At 34.3% G+C, this 19,128-nt stretch overlaps 1 protein-coding gene across 10 annotated transcripts in view; it reads left to right on the top strand.

The window, feature by feature from the left end:
• LOC124412552 (probable phospholipid-transporting ATPase IA) overlaps positions 1-19,128 on the top strand; it is a 60,506-nt gene that overhangs the window by 21,439 nt on the left and 19,939 nt on the right. For 9 of the 10 annotated variants that reach the window (XR_006929804.1, XM_046892517.1, XM_046892518.1 and 6 more), the window contains one exon: positions 6,918-7,269. Coding sequence is in view for 9 of the 10 variants with exons in the window: in XM_046892517.1 (XP_046748473.1) it covers positions 6,918-7,269 (352 nt within the window). In the remaining variant the exon portion in view is untranslated. Of the gene's footprint in view, positions 1-1,272; positions 1,411-6,917; positions 7,270-19,128 lie in introns of those variants that run through there. The other variant, XM_046892521.1, reaches the window with a different exon arrangement.

The raw sequence follows: 19,128 nt of genomic DNA on the forward strand, positions 1-19,128 counted from the left end.
AATTGGCTCAGATTCATTTTTTATCGCATAAGTTTGATCCTTAAATCCTCACGTGCACCCTACTATCCCCCTGCTCGTGATACTGCGTCTGAGCTGAGGTTAATTTGTAAAAAAAAATGGGGTTCTTCCATGCCAACAAAACATCCGGTACATCGTCGACCAAAGGGTTGTCAGATTCGTTCGTTAAACCAAAGGAAAAAGAAACCGTCGACGTGTTTACATTGTCCTTCGCAGATCACGTTGCTGATGACATCCTGGCGGCCCCAATACTGCGTAGTACGTGGTGCTGTTGGAAACGCTGTGTCGTGTCGCCGCTGAACGACGAGGCTTCTATTTAGGCTGCATTGAGGGTGGTTTGTGGAAAAGGACAATATCCGAGGAGGGTTGGAGTTTGGGGTTGCGTGGTGCGAGGCGCGGAGGGTGCAAAGGACGCGTGGTTGGCGGAAGCATCGGGGTTCAACCAGGGACAGTTCTTGATGGAAGATACTTTTGGCAGTTGGCTCGTGGCCTTCGCCATGTCATGAGGACAGCGTGTCTACACTTCGCGCTTCTCGCCCCCTCTTAATCGCGCGATTTCTATTGCGACTTGCCATTATTTATCACTAATTTTAATCAAATAAAATAAAATACCAAAGATTTACGGGATAACAGGGATAAATTCAAGCGTTATACGTGCAGCTGTGGGAAATGACTTGAGGAAGTTTAGTAACAAGGGTATCTTTTTACCGAACAATCGCAACAAGCCTGAAATTATCGCTGCAATCTTCATCCGTTATCGATCTCGTATTATTTATTGCGGTTGAAATTATCGACCGCTTTGTTACAACGCTTCGAAAGCAAGCTACAGCCGTAACATGCGATGTGTCAGTTGTTCGACCGCTTTTAACGAAGTTCACATGCCGGTGAAAAGGAGATACATCGAAAAAGTTTCTATCATCCTGTTGAAGCGTTATTAATTTTCTCTTAGTACTAGACGGTGACGTTTTTTCCACTTTGCGTGATTAAATTTAATTTCTCTTGACACGTTAACTATATATGTATCACACTCATACGTTTTAAAGTTTGCAAAAGTTCATTACTAAAACGCAACACAAACTACGATAAAAGTTTATTCAGAGTTATAATACGTTTAATCAAGTGCCTACGGTGCCTTCAACAAGTGCCTCGATTTTTCTCGCATATCTATACCTGCCTAAAAAAAAGTTAACGCTAATGAGTGATTCGTATTTCATAGTATCCAATTCGATGTATCAAATAATACATTCGTTACATAATATTTTATACCATTCGTCGATGATTTTAATTTGAAGTGTAAAGACACAGTTTGAGGAAACAAAAATATTGAACAAATAAACAACTGGTAAAAATACGGGCAACGGCAGAGCGCCTCGGATTACGCGTTTCAAAATCGTAAGTAAACGGTTGATCGCTTTCATTGTTCGTAATTGCTGCAATTAGTCTGACCTCGCTGTTAATTATTGTCTAGAAAACGATACAGTGCACTGAAACAACTATTATACACTGTTTCACGGTTCGGAATTTACGAAACTCGTTGAGCGGCATGGAAAGATCTATAAATAACAGAAAAACAATCCCGGAGATTCAGCTCAAATTTATCGTATCGGAGAGTTTAAAGTATGAAAGTCAGATACAAGATTTTGTGTCCTTTACGAAGTTGTGGGCGACACTTTTTTTCAAGGAGCACAAACCTTGGCCCGAAAAGTCTCAACATATTGGTTACCCTTCTAGAAAAGTGGCTTTCAATATTCACAATGAAGGTGCGAATATTCCATTCGCCAAAGTTATTGGCAATTTTACGATGTAAAGTAACTATACTGATTTGTTTATTGGTAAAAAGACTACCAGAAATGCAGTAATCCTACGAATTTTTAATAGTTTCTTACGCTGTCAAGTATATCAGCAATTTTGTAAATAAATGATTCTTCTAAAGATTGAAATTGCCTTTTACTATAAAGCAGGACTTGATGAATGCCAATCTCGAAGTCGATAACTCAAAGCAATGAATTCGTGACTACTTTAGGGTTACTGAATTAATCCTACTGCTTGTGAAAATGACTGAAATTTTCTTATTGCGTGTAACAATTCCGTACAAATCGTTCAGTTTTATTACCACATTCCGAAGCGCCGACCATATACAGCATAGTAATTCAGAGCCGTAATAACCGATACATTATGCATATACCTAGATTAGGGAAATAGCACATCACAGTAACGGCTATATATATCGCGAAATTTTTCGCAAACGGGCTGTCCCGGAACATTGTCTCATAGAGTATTTGATTTCCGATCGATACTGGAGAAATGAATTTTATCGATGGTTTAAATATCAGAAAAAATTCTGCTGTGATTACCTTTGTAGTGACGTGACTTAGGTTGAAAATATTTTTATACTATATATATCGTAGACTCGAAACGTAACATTTTTTCTTCAACAGATTTTTGCACTAATGCGATAAAATGGACTGTTGCCAACTTCGGTTGGATGTTTTCTAACCTGATCAGTCTCTTGCTGCGATTATACAGAACTTTCGTAGCTATCAGTCAAATATTGTAAACTTTCAAGGAAGCCCAGTTTTAAAGTTGGAGTAACAGTGGCGAAGCTTGGACCACTTATTTCAAGTCCAGGTAAAGACTTATCGCGTTATTAACAATTCACTCGCTGTAGCTATTGTACAATATGACACGCAGCGCGATTTGTTAGAAGTTATCGAGTGAATTTAAAAAATGAAGTGTTTTCAGTACTTTTTACGTTGTAAGAAAAAAAAAGAAATTATCGCGTACCGAATGAAATGAAAACTAACTTCCTACATGTAATGTTTACTCGTAGTGGTCCTTCTTTGAGCGAAAAATTTTCAACCTCTACGAGTAGAATTATCTATAGTTGAAGAATTTTAAGACGAATTTTTAGTGTAAAATTGAAATTATTGAAATTGATATAAGATGTTTTCAATTTTAACTAAATCTCAGGAAGTCTTCTAGATACGCTTCAACCATTTATCAATCACAGTGAAATTGTGGAAAAAGATTCGTTTTCTAGAAGTTTAAGCCACAAAATAATCTGAACTATTGAGAAGATGTCTTCTCTATATATACACTTATTTGGGCAATCTATTTTACACAATTAATGGCAAAAAACACTAAAACTCTTGGTGCACCTACCGCAAGATGAACCTGTAGAAATGGCAAACAATTTTGAAACAATGCATTTAATATCCAAGCTGATAAGCGCGTTAACTGATTGTACTTTTGTGAAAAAGTGGTGCCTCGTAAAAATCGATATACGGCATCGTTTTTAGATACACCTATTTTTCACCACTCGTGAGGAGTCCCCGTTGGATCGTTTGCCAGTGGTAACGAGCAAACACAACTCGTCTCTGTGACGTACTGTTCATTGATCTATGCGACTACAATTACACATGTTCGTCAATGTTGTGATATTTATTTGTCCACATCAGTTTATTTTCTCTCTGCAAAATACGTGAATTATCGAAAAAAATATAACAGTATTTTATCAAATAACAATAGCATTCATATTATAATCACTTTTCGTTATTATCGGATGAGCAGTTTTCTGTTTACTACTGCGAGGTAAGGATATCATCGAATTCGTAAAGGTGGCAGAGTAGATCTTTTCCGAAAACAGTGAAATTCGCGACGAGCTTATTCTATTACAGTGTAAATGTGTAAAACAGGTTCAGTGACTCATTTGCTTCATTTCCAACTTACATTTCCTTCATAACGATCGAAAATATCATGTAACTAAACAAATCATCAAATATGCTCTTGACCCATTTAGGATTCCACTCTACCTATAAAAAGTCTTCCTTTTCTACCGCACTGACAATGAATTTGTTAATCGCACAATCGACACAGGTATGTAAAGCATTGATAACGAAGGGTATAGCGATTACTCCAATAATAAGTTATACATATTCACAAGTACAAGGGAATCGTATTTACACATTCTTACGGAAGGATGATCACATGAACGTTTTTCATCACTATTGAAAATTTACTCTGTCTTCGGATTTCTTCGACTGTAGGGTGTCTCCAAAAACATCTGACTTGGACTTCAGAATCGGCAGCTGGTTTTCGTAGTTTCAAAAACAAAAACAATCTGTATAATAAACGGTTAATAACTTGTCAATACTTTGACTATCAAAAAACCTCAGATGTGATGAACAGTACCAATAACATATTGCAGGAATTTAAGTATCAATTGGTGCTTCAGAAATTTGGAGTGACAGTAACTAGACAGTAAAATTCTAGCCAAAGTAAAATTCACCCTCAGATTGCCAGAAACTTATTATACATCACCGTTCCACTTGATGATAACTTGGTTGTAGTTTTCCGAATGTTGCTTCATTTTTACTATTTGTTCTCCAAAGTATGCCACTAGTATTCCAAAGTATCGTACGTCATTATTCCACAAGGAATAATGTTGGTCTTGGAAAAAAACTCCTGGGAAAAGGGTGAGAGTAATACAAGTAATTTTCAGGTGATAAGAGTCCGTTCATGATCCACAATATGTCTGTCTCGACTTGTAAGTGATTTCATTGGTCGGATCTAACGGAACAAGCAAATGAAATCAGTGGCCTTGGTTTAACGTTAAACATCTAGGAGCGCTGTAAGTGCTTATGAAGTGACGAAATTGGTATTTACAAGCCAGGTTCGCTTCATGCAGGCGCAACAGTATGTAAAATATTTTTAGCTGAAAAACGTGTTTGTATAAAAAAAAGTACATTTAATAGAAAGCAAACTACGGTTCGAAATGACGTAACTCACACGTAGATAATTGACCAACTCAACGAGTCTATTGGAACTTTAGCTCCAAGAATCGTCCTATTCAAGTACAGTAGACCCTCTGTAATCCGACATGCCAATTATGTATGTGCATGTAGTATCGATTTTATCTCACCATTTTCATAATTCGTCGGATTACAAGGTATTTCTTTTCAAAAACTTCCAGACTTCAAGGGGGCGGTAGCAGCACCCTATGGTCCGCAGGTTTGATAATCCGACACCACCTTGCAAAACATTTCTCGGATTACAGCGCGTCGACTGTACTTAACTTTTTGAACCTGTATGTAAAGGGTTAACAATAATGTTTGTGTCATTAGTATGACAGAATCATCTTGACTCAAATTGATACACTGATGTGCTTGAAAAGTAAAGAATCATTCATTGAGACTTCATCCACCGACTTCAAATTAGTTTCGCAGCAGCAATGCGTTCATTATGCGCCTGATATTGTAGGGAAATAATGAAACTCAACCCAGAAGTTTTTAAAGTAAATCAAAAAATATTTTACCAAAAACATCAGCTACTTTGTCACCATTTTTAACCTAAGTTCCGGTATGTTCAAACTTTTATCAACAGATTCAACCGAGTTAATCGTACTTCTTTTAATGCTAAATTTGGTGTCAGTTATCTGCTTGAATTACTACTATCAACCCATTTGGAACTGACGTTGGTTACGCGTTACGCTAAGATTAATAGATATGAGGAACTTGTATCACGCTATAATTATATGTACATTAAGTCACGAACGTACAAACACGAAAAATAGAAATTCCATTGTACTTACAATTTCAATTACGTTAATGTAGCTACGCATGTTTTTATCTTAGAATTCAGGACACGGAAATTATTACAAATGAAAAATAAAGCAGTTCGGGCTGTGCTGGTCTAGCATATGTAAAAGTAATGAAGACATAGTAATTTGAATGTTTGGAACTGAATTGTAGGCGAATAGTAGTGAAGAATCCTACGGTAGTTGTGAATTACATTAAAGTGCAAGCTCTTTAGGATTGCCATTCGCTAACAATAAGCATTCACTGTTAGACAATACCGATTTAACTGCTGGAGTACTTTAATCCAAGCTTTTTATATCCCAGTTCAAATGAGTCTTAATGTGCATGTTTTCGTCTCATACAGAATTTCATAATGGTCGAGTTGATTTAAAAGACGCCAAGAGCGTGTGAGCATTTCATTAAAAGTAATGTTTTAATTTCGCCCTCATGAAAGTTGACAAGATCTGTGGCTATCACGACCAACGTTTTTTAATTAAAAATGTTTTCTTCCTTTCTCGTGAAGTCTTCTGATCATAGTTTTCCTATAATGAAACCAAAACATCTAAACAACACAAGCATAGTAATTACATTTAGTGAAACAAAAGTACATGCATACATGCATACGAATGAATTGCTATGAACAAAATTCTTGAAAGAGATATTTTCAGAACTTATGATCCAGAAATGATGCCTTGAGGTCAGGCAGATATTTACAGAAATCTATGATCTTACATCGCTTGATCATTCTGTAAAAAGTCCCAGGTTAACAAGTAGTAGTACAGAAGTAGTTTCCCTTTTTAAAGTAGGGAAGACGGGGTAAGATGGGACATTCGAAAAATGAAATTTTTCAGACCATGATGAGACACCGTCCTACAGAAAAGTTCAAAATTAAAAAAAAAAAGGTTTACAAATAACAAGATATACAAAATGAAGCAACGGAACCAGATGCGATTCACAGCCAGAATTTGATGGAAAAAAGTAACACATTTCTAATTAATCAGCTCTTCGTTTTTATTCCTGAATCTTATTTGGATAGAACATGACGACATGAATAATAACAGAAGCAGAGTTCCATTTATTTCCTAGCTTGTGATCGGGTTTCTATCGAGAGATAACTGTATGGCCACTGAAAGTTCATTTTATGTATCCCGTGAAATTTTCAGCTTGAGATCTAGTCAGCTTCTGCTACGTTGGGTCTCAACTACTAGTTCTCAAGTTGTGATATCAGATGGAGGACTAAACCAATTCTTATTCGAAGATTTTATGCGCTTGTGCAAGTTTTGAATTCAAACTATCAACAAAATGATTTTTTGTTCATTGCAGGCGCCTGTTCGGCGTACCCAAATGCCATCTGGGGTGGATTCGAGGTCTCAGCGTGCAACAGAGAGTCCTCATTCTCCACGACCCTTCACTCCACCGGACCTTTCCTCCATCCCCAACATGGACGGAACCCCTCACCAACCATTGAGCACTAACAATGCATCGGATTCGAATGACAACAATGGATTACCCGGTCCTTACATCGTTGGGAGTCCCATCGATCTGGGACAAATAGATAATGTAGACAACATTGGCTCGCACCTCCAAGATTTCGCTCCACCTTGGTGCGGCAAACGGACGAATGACGATCACATAGAACTCAGGGAAACCGGAACTTCAGGGTCAGGGGACGCAGGTGAGGCTATGAATATTTGATACTTTTTCTTGAAGGTGAAAACGAGACTGGTTATCGATAATCCGCTCTCACACTATTCTCAGACCTGTTTTTTCGTTTGTTCGATGAAATCGGAACTACTAGATTACTAGATACTAGACCCGTGATACAAGGACTTAGAGTAGAGCCAGGTTGCGAATAGTCATGCTGGTTTTTCCAAAGATAGCTGATTTCGCTGTCAAGTAAGCAAGTAAATCAATGTCGAGCGGAATTGGAATTATGAGACTTGTATGTAACTATCGCCTCCTAATTGTTATAGACATACTAATTAAAGGTAGAGCTATAGAGAATGATTGAACGATTTGAAATTTATGATAACGGAATTTCCATCGTGGCACTCTCTGAAAAGTTTGGTTAGGTTAAAATAGAGATTCGCTCCAAAGATGAGCGTTCTACGTTACGTTTAAGCTTTTAGGCTTTTAAAATATTTCTCTTAACACAAACAAACTTTTGACAACCTAATTGAATGATTAGAAACCATGAGCTTGAGCGACTTTCTATGTCATTTTTACTCATTTTTTAGAAAAACTGGATAGTATTTTGTGTTCGTTGAACGGGCAAAGTATTGTTTGGTAAATCTGTAAAGTGTAGGTAAGTAACGGCCGATAATTGAAGACGTCTAAGTATTAGTTGGTAATTGTGAATACTCGGCCTTTTTCAACAACTGTAAGGTAAATAAAACAGAAAACTTCAGTTTCGGTGTATCAGTGCACACACATGCTAGTACATATTTATATTTAAAATATGGACATTGGTCTGTTTTTTATAATCTTGCTTTCTTATCTCAAAATATTCAATTATCTCAAAATCGTAGATTTCAATCTAATACTCTAATAATGAATAAATTGAAAACTCAGTAATAAGGTCCAATGAAACTTTTGTAATTGTAAGGACGTATAACAATAACCGACATATCGCGAAATGAAATGGTGATGTAGATACTTGGGTTTCAATTCAATACAGGAAGGTGCTGAAGTAAATATAGTCATGCTATGACGTCGATATTTAACTACAAAAGGAAATGGAATCTTATATTACACAGTGCATTGCGTATATGTAATGCGTGCTGCATGTTTGATTCGACCTTATCATGCGGTTAACCATTGCAAGATACGCGGCACCCTGCGCAATAAATATTAGAATAAAAATTATGAGGATAAAGTTATTAACGTTACAGTAGCGATGCATATTTAGGATTGTTTGAATTTTAGTCAACCATGATGAAAAAAATATACTATCATATATTTCAAAAAGTCATCTCTTTCAAAGTCATTCAGACATCGCACGATAATAATTTTTTCGTCTAACCTTAGACTCCTGAAAAATTGCATACTTTTCATACCGTTGTATTGTCGCTGTCGTCAGAAAAGATATCTCTTCTTGGCGAAACCACACACATTATAAATGGGAAATTCCTGACGTGAGAAAGGGGAAATCCATTCTCAAATCACTCGATGTGCACGTCATATCCGTCAATCAATTTCGTTTGTTTGTATTATATATGGAGTATGTAGACTAGGGTGGCGCAAAAAAACCGAATATTTTTTTTTTTTTGAGTCTCGTGTGACAAAATGTTAGTTTTTGATGTTTTAAGAGCCCACTCCAAAGGACAGCTCAAAAAAAAAAAATTTAAAAGGTCGCTCCAAATTTTTCAAAATTTCAAAAATCGTCAAAAATTTAAATTAACAAAATTATATTTTCAGTATTTTGTTTGATTTTTAATTCATGTCGTGGAGTATTATTATCGATTCTTCCTTACTAAATTGAAGAAAAAAAATTTATGAAATTTTAATATGAATATTAAAAGGTCGTTCGAAAAGATCTAAAGAAATGCACCAAAAAATTGAAAAAAAATTATGAGCGACCTTTCAAAATTCAAGTTTTGTACTGAAACTTTCGGAAACTTATTTTTTTTTGTATATAAAATTATACCGTAACGAGAAAAATAAAAAAAAAAAAAAAATCGATTTTTGACAATTTCTAATGTTTTAAAAAATGTGGAGCAACCTCTTAAAATTTTTTTTTTCGAACTGTCCTTTGGAGTGGGCTCCTAAAACATCAAAAACTAACATTTTGTCACACGAGACTCAAAAAAAAAAAAAAAATAGTCGGTTTTTTTGCGCCACCCTAATGTAGACCTTAGTTCACCAACGATAATTATTCGTATGCCTCGATCATTGATACAATATACTGATTTAGGCTAACAACATAATACTACTGAGAAAGTGCCACATTGCTAAAACGTGCATGGCCTCACGTCTCTGGTGGGATAGTCACGCTCCTAGCGTCCAAGGTTCTGAAGTTCTTGTTTGCAAAATCTTGGGTATACGTGACAGTTTGGTCAAGTGTTCTGGATTATCATATCCAGTACAGAAATGTGTGTTACATTAAGAGTTTCGCCGCCTTCGATTTTAAACCAAACATGGTTAATCTCTGCTCAATCTTTCGCACGTGATTCTTGCATATGACTGTGTTTTGAATCGAATGATTTGAGTATTATGAGCCTCTGGATATCCGCAAGGACAAAATGATGGAGTTACAGTAAAAATAATCAAAGTTTATTGAGATTGTTCTGGGATCCAGACAACTGAGACTTCGGCTTTGACTTTTTGAAGATTAACAAAATGACGAATGATAGAGCAGCCCGAGCAGCCGAGTTTATTGAGAAGTCGCGCATCAAAATAAAGAGAGAGGCAAGCAAAGAAGAGAGACGCGGAGAATGGTGGGTGGTTGGGATATAGCGATTTTTGGAAAAATTCTTCCCCTTGCGAGAAAGGAGAAGAATTCAGGAGAAGAAAGGAGGAGAACATCAGTGTATATGGGGCGCTTCACGCCAAATCAGACGGTTTGAGAAATTTTGATTTTTGATTTCCTCAATTCTTTTTTTTATAGTTTTTAGTACTCCTCAAGAGAGCTTTTTCGGTGAATTATGAAATTTTTTTGGCATTTAAAAAAAAAAATATCAAATTTTCAAAAAAATTGCTTTTGTTTGGTCTTTTGTTCATACTTTCTTAGCAATGGTTCAAATTGAAGTTTTTTTTTTCACATTTCTGTTTTGAGATGGCCGTTACAAAAAAAATACGATAAAAATATCCACAGTGTTTTTGACTAAGATTTTTGCGTTTGAAGTATTAAATCGTGTTTTCGAAAGTGAGTCTTTCATCTTTCGATTTCGTTGAAAATTCTTTATTTCAAACTACTATTCTTTTAACAACTTCTAAGACCGGTCCGGTCGTGGGCCCCCCATAATTACTATTTTTTTCGATTTTTGAAAATTTGAAAAAACAAAAATTTTGTCATAACTCATTATGAGTACCGATTTTTGTCACTGATACTTTTTTTTTTTACTTATTTTGAATTAATTTTATTTATGTTCGTGTTCCTTTAAAAATCTTACACAAACGAGTATTTTGTGAACTAAAATACTCTTCAATTAATATATTTCCGTTGCTTCTTGAAATAATTGAATAGAAATTCATAAAGATACTATTACTTAAATAAAAGAAGTACTTTGCAACAAAAAATAGCATTGATAGTATAATTTTTAAACAATTTTGAAAACAACACGAGAATAAATGAAAACGTTTGGTATAGTTATTCATTACTTCTTGATTTCAAACACCTATTAACATTTAAAAAGTATTGAAATTAATTGAAAGCAAGTAAAGAAGGAGTTTGTAGTGAAAAAAATTGCTATTTATAATGATTTATAGTGAAATTTTTGTTTTCAAATTTTCAAAAATCGAAAAAAACAGTAATTATGGAGGGCCCACGATCGAACCGGTTTTAAAAGTTGTTAAAAGAATAGTAGTGTGAAATGAAAAATTTACAAAAAAATCTGAAGATACACTCACTTTTAAAAACACGATTTAACATTTCAAACGCAAAAATCTTAATCAAAAACATTGTGAAGATTTTTGTTGTATTTTGTTCTGTAACGGCTATCTCAAAACGAAGATTTAAAAAAAAAACTTCAATTTGGACCATTATTAAGAAAGTTATGAACTAAAAAACCAAAAAAAGAGCAATTTTTTAAACAAGTAATCAAAAAAGTCTCAAAAATTACAGAAAGGCTCTTTTGAGGGCTACTAAAATATACAAAAATTGAGGAAATCAGAAATCAAAATTTTTTAAACCGTCCGATTTGGCGTGGAACGCCCCATATGTATACACGAAATCAGTGAAATTCACTGCATCCTCAGTAGATATGCACTGGTTTTTTCCAGTGGTATATATACTTATAACCGGGGATTCAAACTTAGGAAGTTCTAATTGATCGTATGATTCATCGTTTGTGATGCAATTAGATAAATTTTATCCTTCTACCATTCTAAAATCTGTTTCATGCATACGTATGGTGAAAAAAAATCTTACATATTCTATCGAAACTTAGCATGTCTTCTGATCTATATACGATGAAAAATAAGGAAGTAGCAAAATTACAAAGTAACTGAGAATGATTAGAAAACATTGTCGTTTCTTTTTCAATCAGATTTCTTAAGATCGAAAGAGCTGTCGTGCAGACCATTCACAACTTAAATTGTAAAGATCATCGCAAAAATGTTTCAAACAAAAGATGCATATTATTTTACGTAGAATCCTAATCTGTCATAAAAATATCCATGTCGTATTTAAAAACTTGGACTTCCGCTTAAAAAACGCATATCCGGTCTGCACCGGAGGTCCTCAATATCATCATTCCATAGAGCAAGCCCGATATAGCCACTTACCCTACTAGGATTTCAAATTTTTGAAAAAATCAGTTCTCCAGATTTAAGAAGAAGTGGACGGGCGATCTGGGACACCCGGTATATATCGCAGATTGAGCTGAACCAAAGACTTCATTTTTCCTCATTTTTCTTCGACCTTAGACATGACCCAAAAACTTTTTTTATTCCGGTATAGGGTCAAACGAAACGGGAAAAATGTGGTTGGATTCGAAGAAACGATGTGGCGAGATATCGGCAATAATGAACTAATTAGTAAGAATTCTACCAACAACACGGTATCCTATAAGAATGGGTTTTCTCCACATCCGGCATGCCCAGGCCATACATACGATATTTGAACGTATGAACATACAACGCGCATAACGGAAAAGTCATGCAACCGAGAAATAACCTTACAGTAGATTAATCAGAGCCGTCATTAGTTCCATCACTCACTACGTTGACTTTGGTCGAGTTGAACTTTAATCACAAAATTTTGATCATTACACCGATTCACACAATAGCGTAATGAAAATCGTATCGCGAAGTAACTAAGAAACTGTTTTACTAGACGTAAAAATTATTTACCCTGCAAATTTAAATAAATAAAACACAGACTGATATTGTAATATTGTAATATATATATATTAGGGTGGCGCAAAAAAACCGACTGTTTTTTTTTTTTTTTATGAGTCTCGTGTGACAAAATGTTAGTTTTTGATGTTTTAAGAGCCCACTCCAAAGGACAGCTCAAAAAAAAAAAATTCAAAAGATCGCTCCAAATTTTTCAAAATTTCAAAAATCGTCAAAAATTTAAATTAACAAAATTATATTTTCAGTATTTTGTTTGATTTTTAATTCATATCGTGGAGTATTATTATCGATTCTTTCTTACTAAATTGAAGAAAAAAAATTTATAAAATTTTAATATGAATATTCAAAGGTCGCTCGAAAAGATCTAAAGAAATGCACCAAAAAATTGAAAAAAAATTATGAGCGACCTTTCAAAATTCAAGTTTTGTACTGAAACTTTCGGAAACATATTTTTTTTTGTCTATAAAATTATACCGTAACGAGAAAAAAATTAAAAAAAAAAAAAATCGATTTTTGACAATTTCTAATGTTTTAAAAAATGTGGAGCAACTTCTTAAAAATTTTTTTTCGAACTGTCCTTTGGAATGGGCTCCTAAAACATCAAAAACTAACATTTTGTCACACAGGAATAAAAAAAAAGAAAAAAAAATAGTCGGTTTTTTTGCGCCACCCTAATGTAGACCTTAGTTCACCAACGATAATTATTCGTATGCCTCGATCATTGATACAATATACTGATTTAGGCTAACAACATAATACTACTGAGAAAGTGCCACATTGCTGAAACGTGCATGGCCTCACGTCTCTGGTGGGATAGTCACGCTCCTAGCGTCCAAGGTTCTGAAATTCTTGTTTGCAAAATCTTGGGTATACGTGACAGTTTGGTCAAGTGTTCTGGATTATCATATCCAGTACAGAAATGTGTGTTACATTAAGAGTTTCGCCGCCTTCGATTTTAAACCAAACATGGTTAATCTCTGCTCAACCTTTCGCACGTGATTCTTGCATATGACTGTGTTTTGAATCGAATGATTTGAGTATTATGAGCCTCTGGATATCCGCAAGGACAAAATGATGGAGTTACAGTAAAAATAATCAAAGTTTATTGAGATTGTTCTGGGATCCAGACAACTGAGACTTCGGCTTTGACTTTTTGAAGATTAACAAAATGACGAATGATAGAGCAGCCCGAGCAGCCGAGTTTATTGAGAAGTCGCGCATCAAAATAAAGAGAGAGGCAAGCAAAGAAGAGAGACGCGGAGAATGGTGGGTGGTTGGGATATAGCGATTTTTGGAAAAATTCTTCCCCTTGCGAGAAAGGAGAAGAATTCAGGAGAAGAAAGGAGGAGAACATCAGTGTATATGGGGCGCTTCACGCCAAATCAGACGGTTTGAGAAATTTTGATTTTTGATTTCCTCAATTCTTTTTTTTATAGTTTTTAGTACTCCTCAAGAGAGCTTTTTCGGTGAATTATGAAATTTTTTTGGCATTTAAAAAAAAAAATATCAAATTTTCAAAAAAATTGCTTTTGTTTGGTCTTTTGTTCATAACTTTCTTAACAATGGTTCGAATTGAAGTTTTTTTTTCTACATTTCTGTTTTGAGATGGCCGTTACAAAAAAAATACGATAAAAATATCCACAGTGTTTTTGACTAAGATTTTTGCGTTTGAAGTATTAAATCGTGTTTTCGAAAGTGAGTCTATCTTTCGATTTCGTTGAAAATTCTTTATTTCAAACTACTATTCTTTTAACAACTTCTAAGACCGGTCCGGTCGTGGGCCCCCCATAATTACTATTTTTTTCGATTTTTGAAAATTTGAAAAAACAAAAATTTTGTCATAACTCATTATGAGTACCGATTTTTGTCACTGATACTTTTTTTTTTTACTTATTTTGAATTAATTTTATTTATGTTCGTGTTCCTTTAAAAATCTTACACAAACGAGTATTTTGTGAACTAAAATACTCTTCAATTAATATATTTCCGTTGCTTCTTGAAATAATTGAATAGAAATTCATAAAGATACTATTACTTGAATAAAAGAAGTACTTTGCAACAAAAAATAGCATTGATAGTATAATTTTTAAACAATTTTGAAAACAACACGAGAATAAATGAAAACGTTTGGTATAGTTATTCATTACTTCTTGATTTCAAACACCTATTAACATTTAAAAAGTATTGAAATTAATTGAAAGCAAGTAAAGAAGGAGTTTGTAGTGAAAAAAATTGCTATTTATAATGATTTATAGTGAAATTTTTGTTTTCAAATTTTCAAAAATCGAAAAAAACAGTAATTATGGAGGGCCCACGATCGAACCGGTTTTAAAAGTTGTTAAAAGAATAGTAGTGTGAAATGAAAAATTTACAAAAAAATCTGAAGATACACTCACTTTTAAAAACACGATTTAACATTTCAAACGCAAAAATCTTAATCAAAAACATTGTGAAGATTTTTGTTGTATTTTGTTCTGTAACGGCTATCTCAAAACGAAGATTTAAAAAAAAAACTTCAATTTGGACCATTATTAAGAAAGTTATGAACTAAAAAACCAAAAAAAGAGCAATTTTTTAAACAAGTAATCAAAAAAGTCTCAAAAATTACAGAAAGGCTCTTTTGAGGGCTACTAAAATATACAAAAATTGAGGAAATCAGAAATCAAAATTTTTTAAACCGTCCGATTTGGCGTGGAACGCCCCATATGTATACACGAAATCAGTGAAATTCACTGCATCCTCAGTAGATATGCACTGGTTTTTTCCAGTGGTATATATACTTATAACCGGGGATTCAAACTTAGGAAGTTCTAATTGATCGTATGATTCATCGTTTGTGATGCAATTAGATAAATTTTATCCTTCTACCATTCTAAAATCTGTTTCATGCATACGTATGGTGAAAAAAAATCTTACATATTCTATCGAAACTTAGCATGTCTTCTGATCTATATACGATGAAAAATAAGGAAGTAGCAAAATTACAAAGTAACTGAGAATGATTAGAAAACATTGTCGTTTCTTTTTCAATCAGATTTCTTAAGATCGAAAGAGCTGTCGTGCAGACCATTCACAACTTAAATTGTAAAGATCATCGGAAAAATGTTTCAAACAAAAGATGCATATTATTTTACGTAGAATCCTAATCTGTCATAAAAATATCCATGTCGTATTTAAAAACTTGGACTTCCGCTTAAAAAACGCATATCCGGTCTGCACCGGAGGTCCTCAATATCATCATTCCATAGAGCAAGCCCGATATAGCCACTTACCCTACTAGGATTTCAAATTTTTGAAAAAATCAGTTCTCCAGATTTAAGAAGAAGTGGACGGGCGATCTGGGACACCCGGTATATATCGCAGATTGAGCTGAACCGAAGACTTCATTTTTCCTCATTTTTCTTCGACCTTAGACATGACCCAAAAACTTTTTTTATTCCGGTATAGGGTCAAACGAAACGGGAAAAATGTGGTTGGATTCGAAGAAACGATGTGGCGAGATATCGGCAATAATGAACTAATTAGTAAGAATTCTACCAACAACACGGTATCCTATAAGAATGGGTTTTCTCCACATCCGGCATGCCCAGGCCATACATACGATATTTGAACGTATGAACATACAACGCGCATAACGGAAAAGTCATGCAACCGAGAAATAACCTTACAGTAGATTAATCAGAGCCGTCATTAGTTCCATCACTCACTACGTTGACTTTGGTCGAGTTGAACTTTAATCACAAAATTTTGATCATTACACCGATTCACACAATAGCGTAATGAAAATCGTATCGCGAAGTAACTAAGAAACTGTTTTACTAGACGTAAAAATTATTTACCCTGCAAATTTAAATAAATAAAACACAGACTGATATTGTAATATTGTAATATATATATATTAGGGTGGCGCAAAAAAACCGACTGTTTTTTTTTTTTTTATGAGTCTCGTGTGACAAAATGTTAGTTTTTGATGTTTTAAGAGCCCACTCCAAAGGACAGCTCAAAAAAAAATTTTAAGAGGTCGCTCCAAATTTTCTAAAATGTCAAAAATCGTCAAAAAATTAAATTAAAAAAATCATATTTTCAGTATTTTGTTTGATTTTTAATTCATGTCGTGGTGTATTGTTATCGATTCTTTCTTACTAAATTAAAGAAAAAAAATTTATGAAATTTTAATATGAATATTCAAAGGTCGCTCGAAAAGATCTAAAGAAATGCACCAAAAAATTGAAAAAAATTATGAGCGACCTTTCAAAATTCAAATTTTGAACTGAAACTTTCGGAACCTTATTTTTTTTTTGTCTATAAAATTATACCGTAACGAGAAAGAAAATTAAAAAAAAAATCGATTTTTGATGATTTCTGACGTTTTAAAAAATGTGAAGCGACCTCTTAAAAAATTTTTTTTTTTAAACTTCAAAAACTAACATTTTGTCACACGAGACTCAAAAAAAAAAAAAAAAAAGTCGGTTTTTTTGCGCCACCCTAATATATATAGATACCTATATCGTAGTGCAAATGTCTTAAATCTGTAAAACTGACACAAAAACTTAAAAATATATCTTAGAACGTGTTGAAACTAAATGCAGTTGTAAAATTAAAAAAGTTACCGCGCCTCACTCATTGGAAGTGATAATAATAATGTGTTACGGCCCACAGATCAAATTCCAAACGCAGCTGCTAGTGCCAGTTATTCGAATCTAAGTCCGTTTTAAAAACACTTTTCCCAGAAACTTTTCTCCAGCAAGTTGTTATTGTAGCGTATTTCAAAGCGGAGCTAATGTCAGGTACGGTAGCGCCTCTGGGATGGGCACCCATTGAAACAGGTAAGCCAACATTTTTTTGTGGCCTATTATTATTTCATACTGATAAACCCCGGAAAAATAGTCGGAAAAAAAATTCTGTCACCAATTATTTCGAAATTATCGAGATAAAAAAATTCATTCAAATCTCTCTGAAAGAAATAATAGAAAACTGGCATTTCATACACTTTTTTGTTCTACTAGGGGTTTTCTGGATTTTCTCACACTAACCTTGTCATACGATTGAATAGAGTGAATATTAGGGATTAATGTCCTTATTTAGGATGTTATTATATTATTCTTTTACTTTTGGGCTGCGAAAGTCACCTTCTTTGTTTCGAAAGCATCGTCCCGTTCAACTGGACTAGGAAATCACCTTCTCACCGACCTGGACCACGAATGCTACAGAGCGCTGGTCCTGTACTACAAAAAACATTGTATCAAAAACGCTAACTTCATGCGTCTTAAAGATTCCTTTGCGATTCTGGTTACGTCTTAATTGTTTCTCAATTGTTTCAATGTCTTAAAAACGTCAACTTCAGGCGATGAAATCTTTTCATTCGATAGAGAGACAATTATCATTTTACATCATGAATTTTGTGTATATTTGTTCCAAAGTCAAATTACTACTCTTTTTCAAGTTGGTTCAAACAATTTTCGAACAAACACGATTCAAAAAATACCTTACACTTGTACCCAGGCACGTACATTTTGGAAGTAACTGAACCCATTTGTAATTCAGGTTCCAAGGTTTTAGCAGACTTATGGTGAGTGGCAGTACCAACATTGACGTAAGAGACTCGCCATTCGCAAATGAATCGGGATTTTTCCAGTTACGTTATTCCTGTACCTTTTTCATTTGTATTTCTATATCACTTTACTCGCAATGTGTATAAAGTACCTAAGTATCTTCACATAGGTTCAGCCCAATACCCAGATTCATTCAGTTTATTCCATTTGTACCTGTATACCTAGATTCAAAATATAAAACAATTTTTCAATCTTTGAACAGCACTAGCTACAATTTGCTATACGTTGCGTATGCAAACCTTGAAGTTCAAAAATAAATATTTCTTCGCTATGTCCTGTTTTTGTTAGCATCATTTTCTGTCGCCTTGAGTCTACAGTGAAGTCAACAAACAGATAATACGGTATCTAAGAAAGGTGCTCGCTACGTTGACTTGCAAAGAACGTACGGTTTGAGTAAACAATAGGCAAAGGAGTGCTGTCTAATTGATGCTAACACGTATATTCTATCGAAACCTGCGGCAAAGCCAACTTAAAATGCGATCAATTCTATTTGTGCCTGTCTTCAACTTCGTCGACCTACTAATAACTGTAATAATAATTACTGCGACGGATTATAGAGCAAAGGTGGTTTCCTACCAACAACTATGGGAGTTGTTATTTATTCATTCCTACAATAGTAGGCTGAACTATCACTTGATCGTAGCCTACATTCTGATTGGCATCACCTTTGTGATACGTTCCAGCTAGTGTTTAGGTCGGTTTCTCATCGAATCGATTTATCAATTAAATTCGTATACTCGTAGCTCCTTCGATTGTGGAATTTTGTCTATCCATTCTTATGGTCGTGGATTTATATAGCGTATCTGAATTGAGATACGTCGCATTTGTAGCATTTGTCGCCTGCGTATCATTTTCTATTGCCTCTCAATATTTCCTCCACAATTTTGAATGATAAATAAACTTTG

This window comes from Diprion similis, chromosome 11, assembly GCF_021155765.1.
Source record: "Diprion similis isolate iyDipSimi1 chromosome 11, iyDipSimi1.1, whole genome shotgun sequence".
In the NCBI taxonomy this organism is placed as follows: Eukaryota; Metazoa; Arthropoda; class Insecta; order Hymenoptera; family Diprionidae; genus Diprion; species Diprion similis.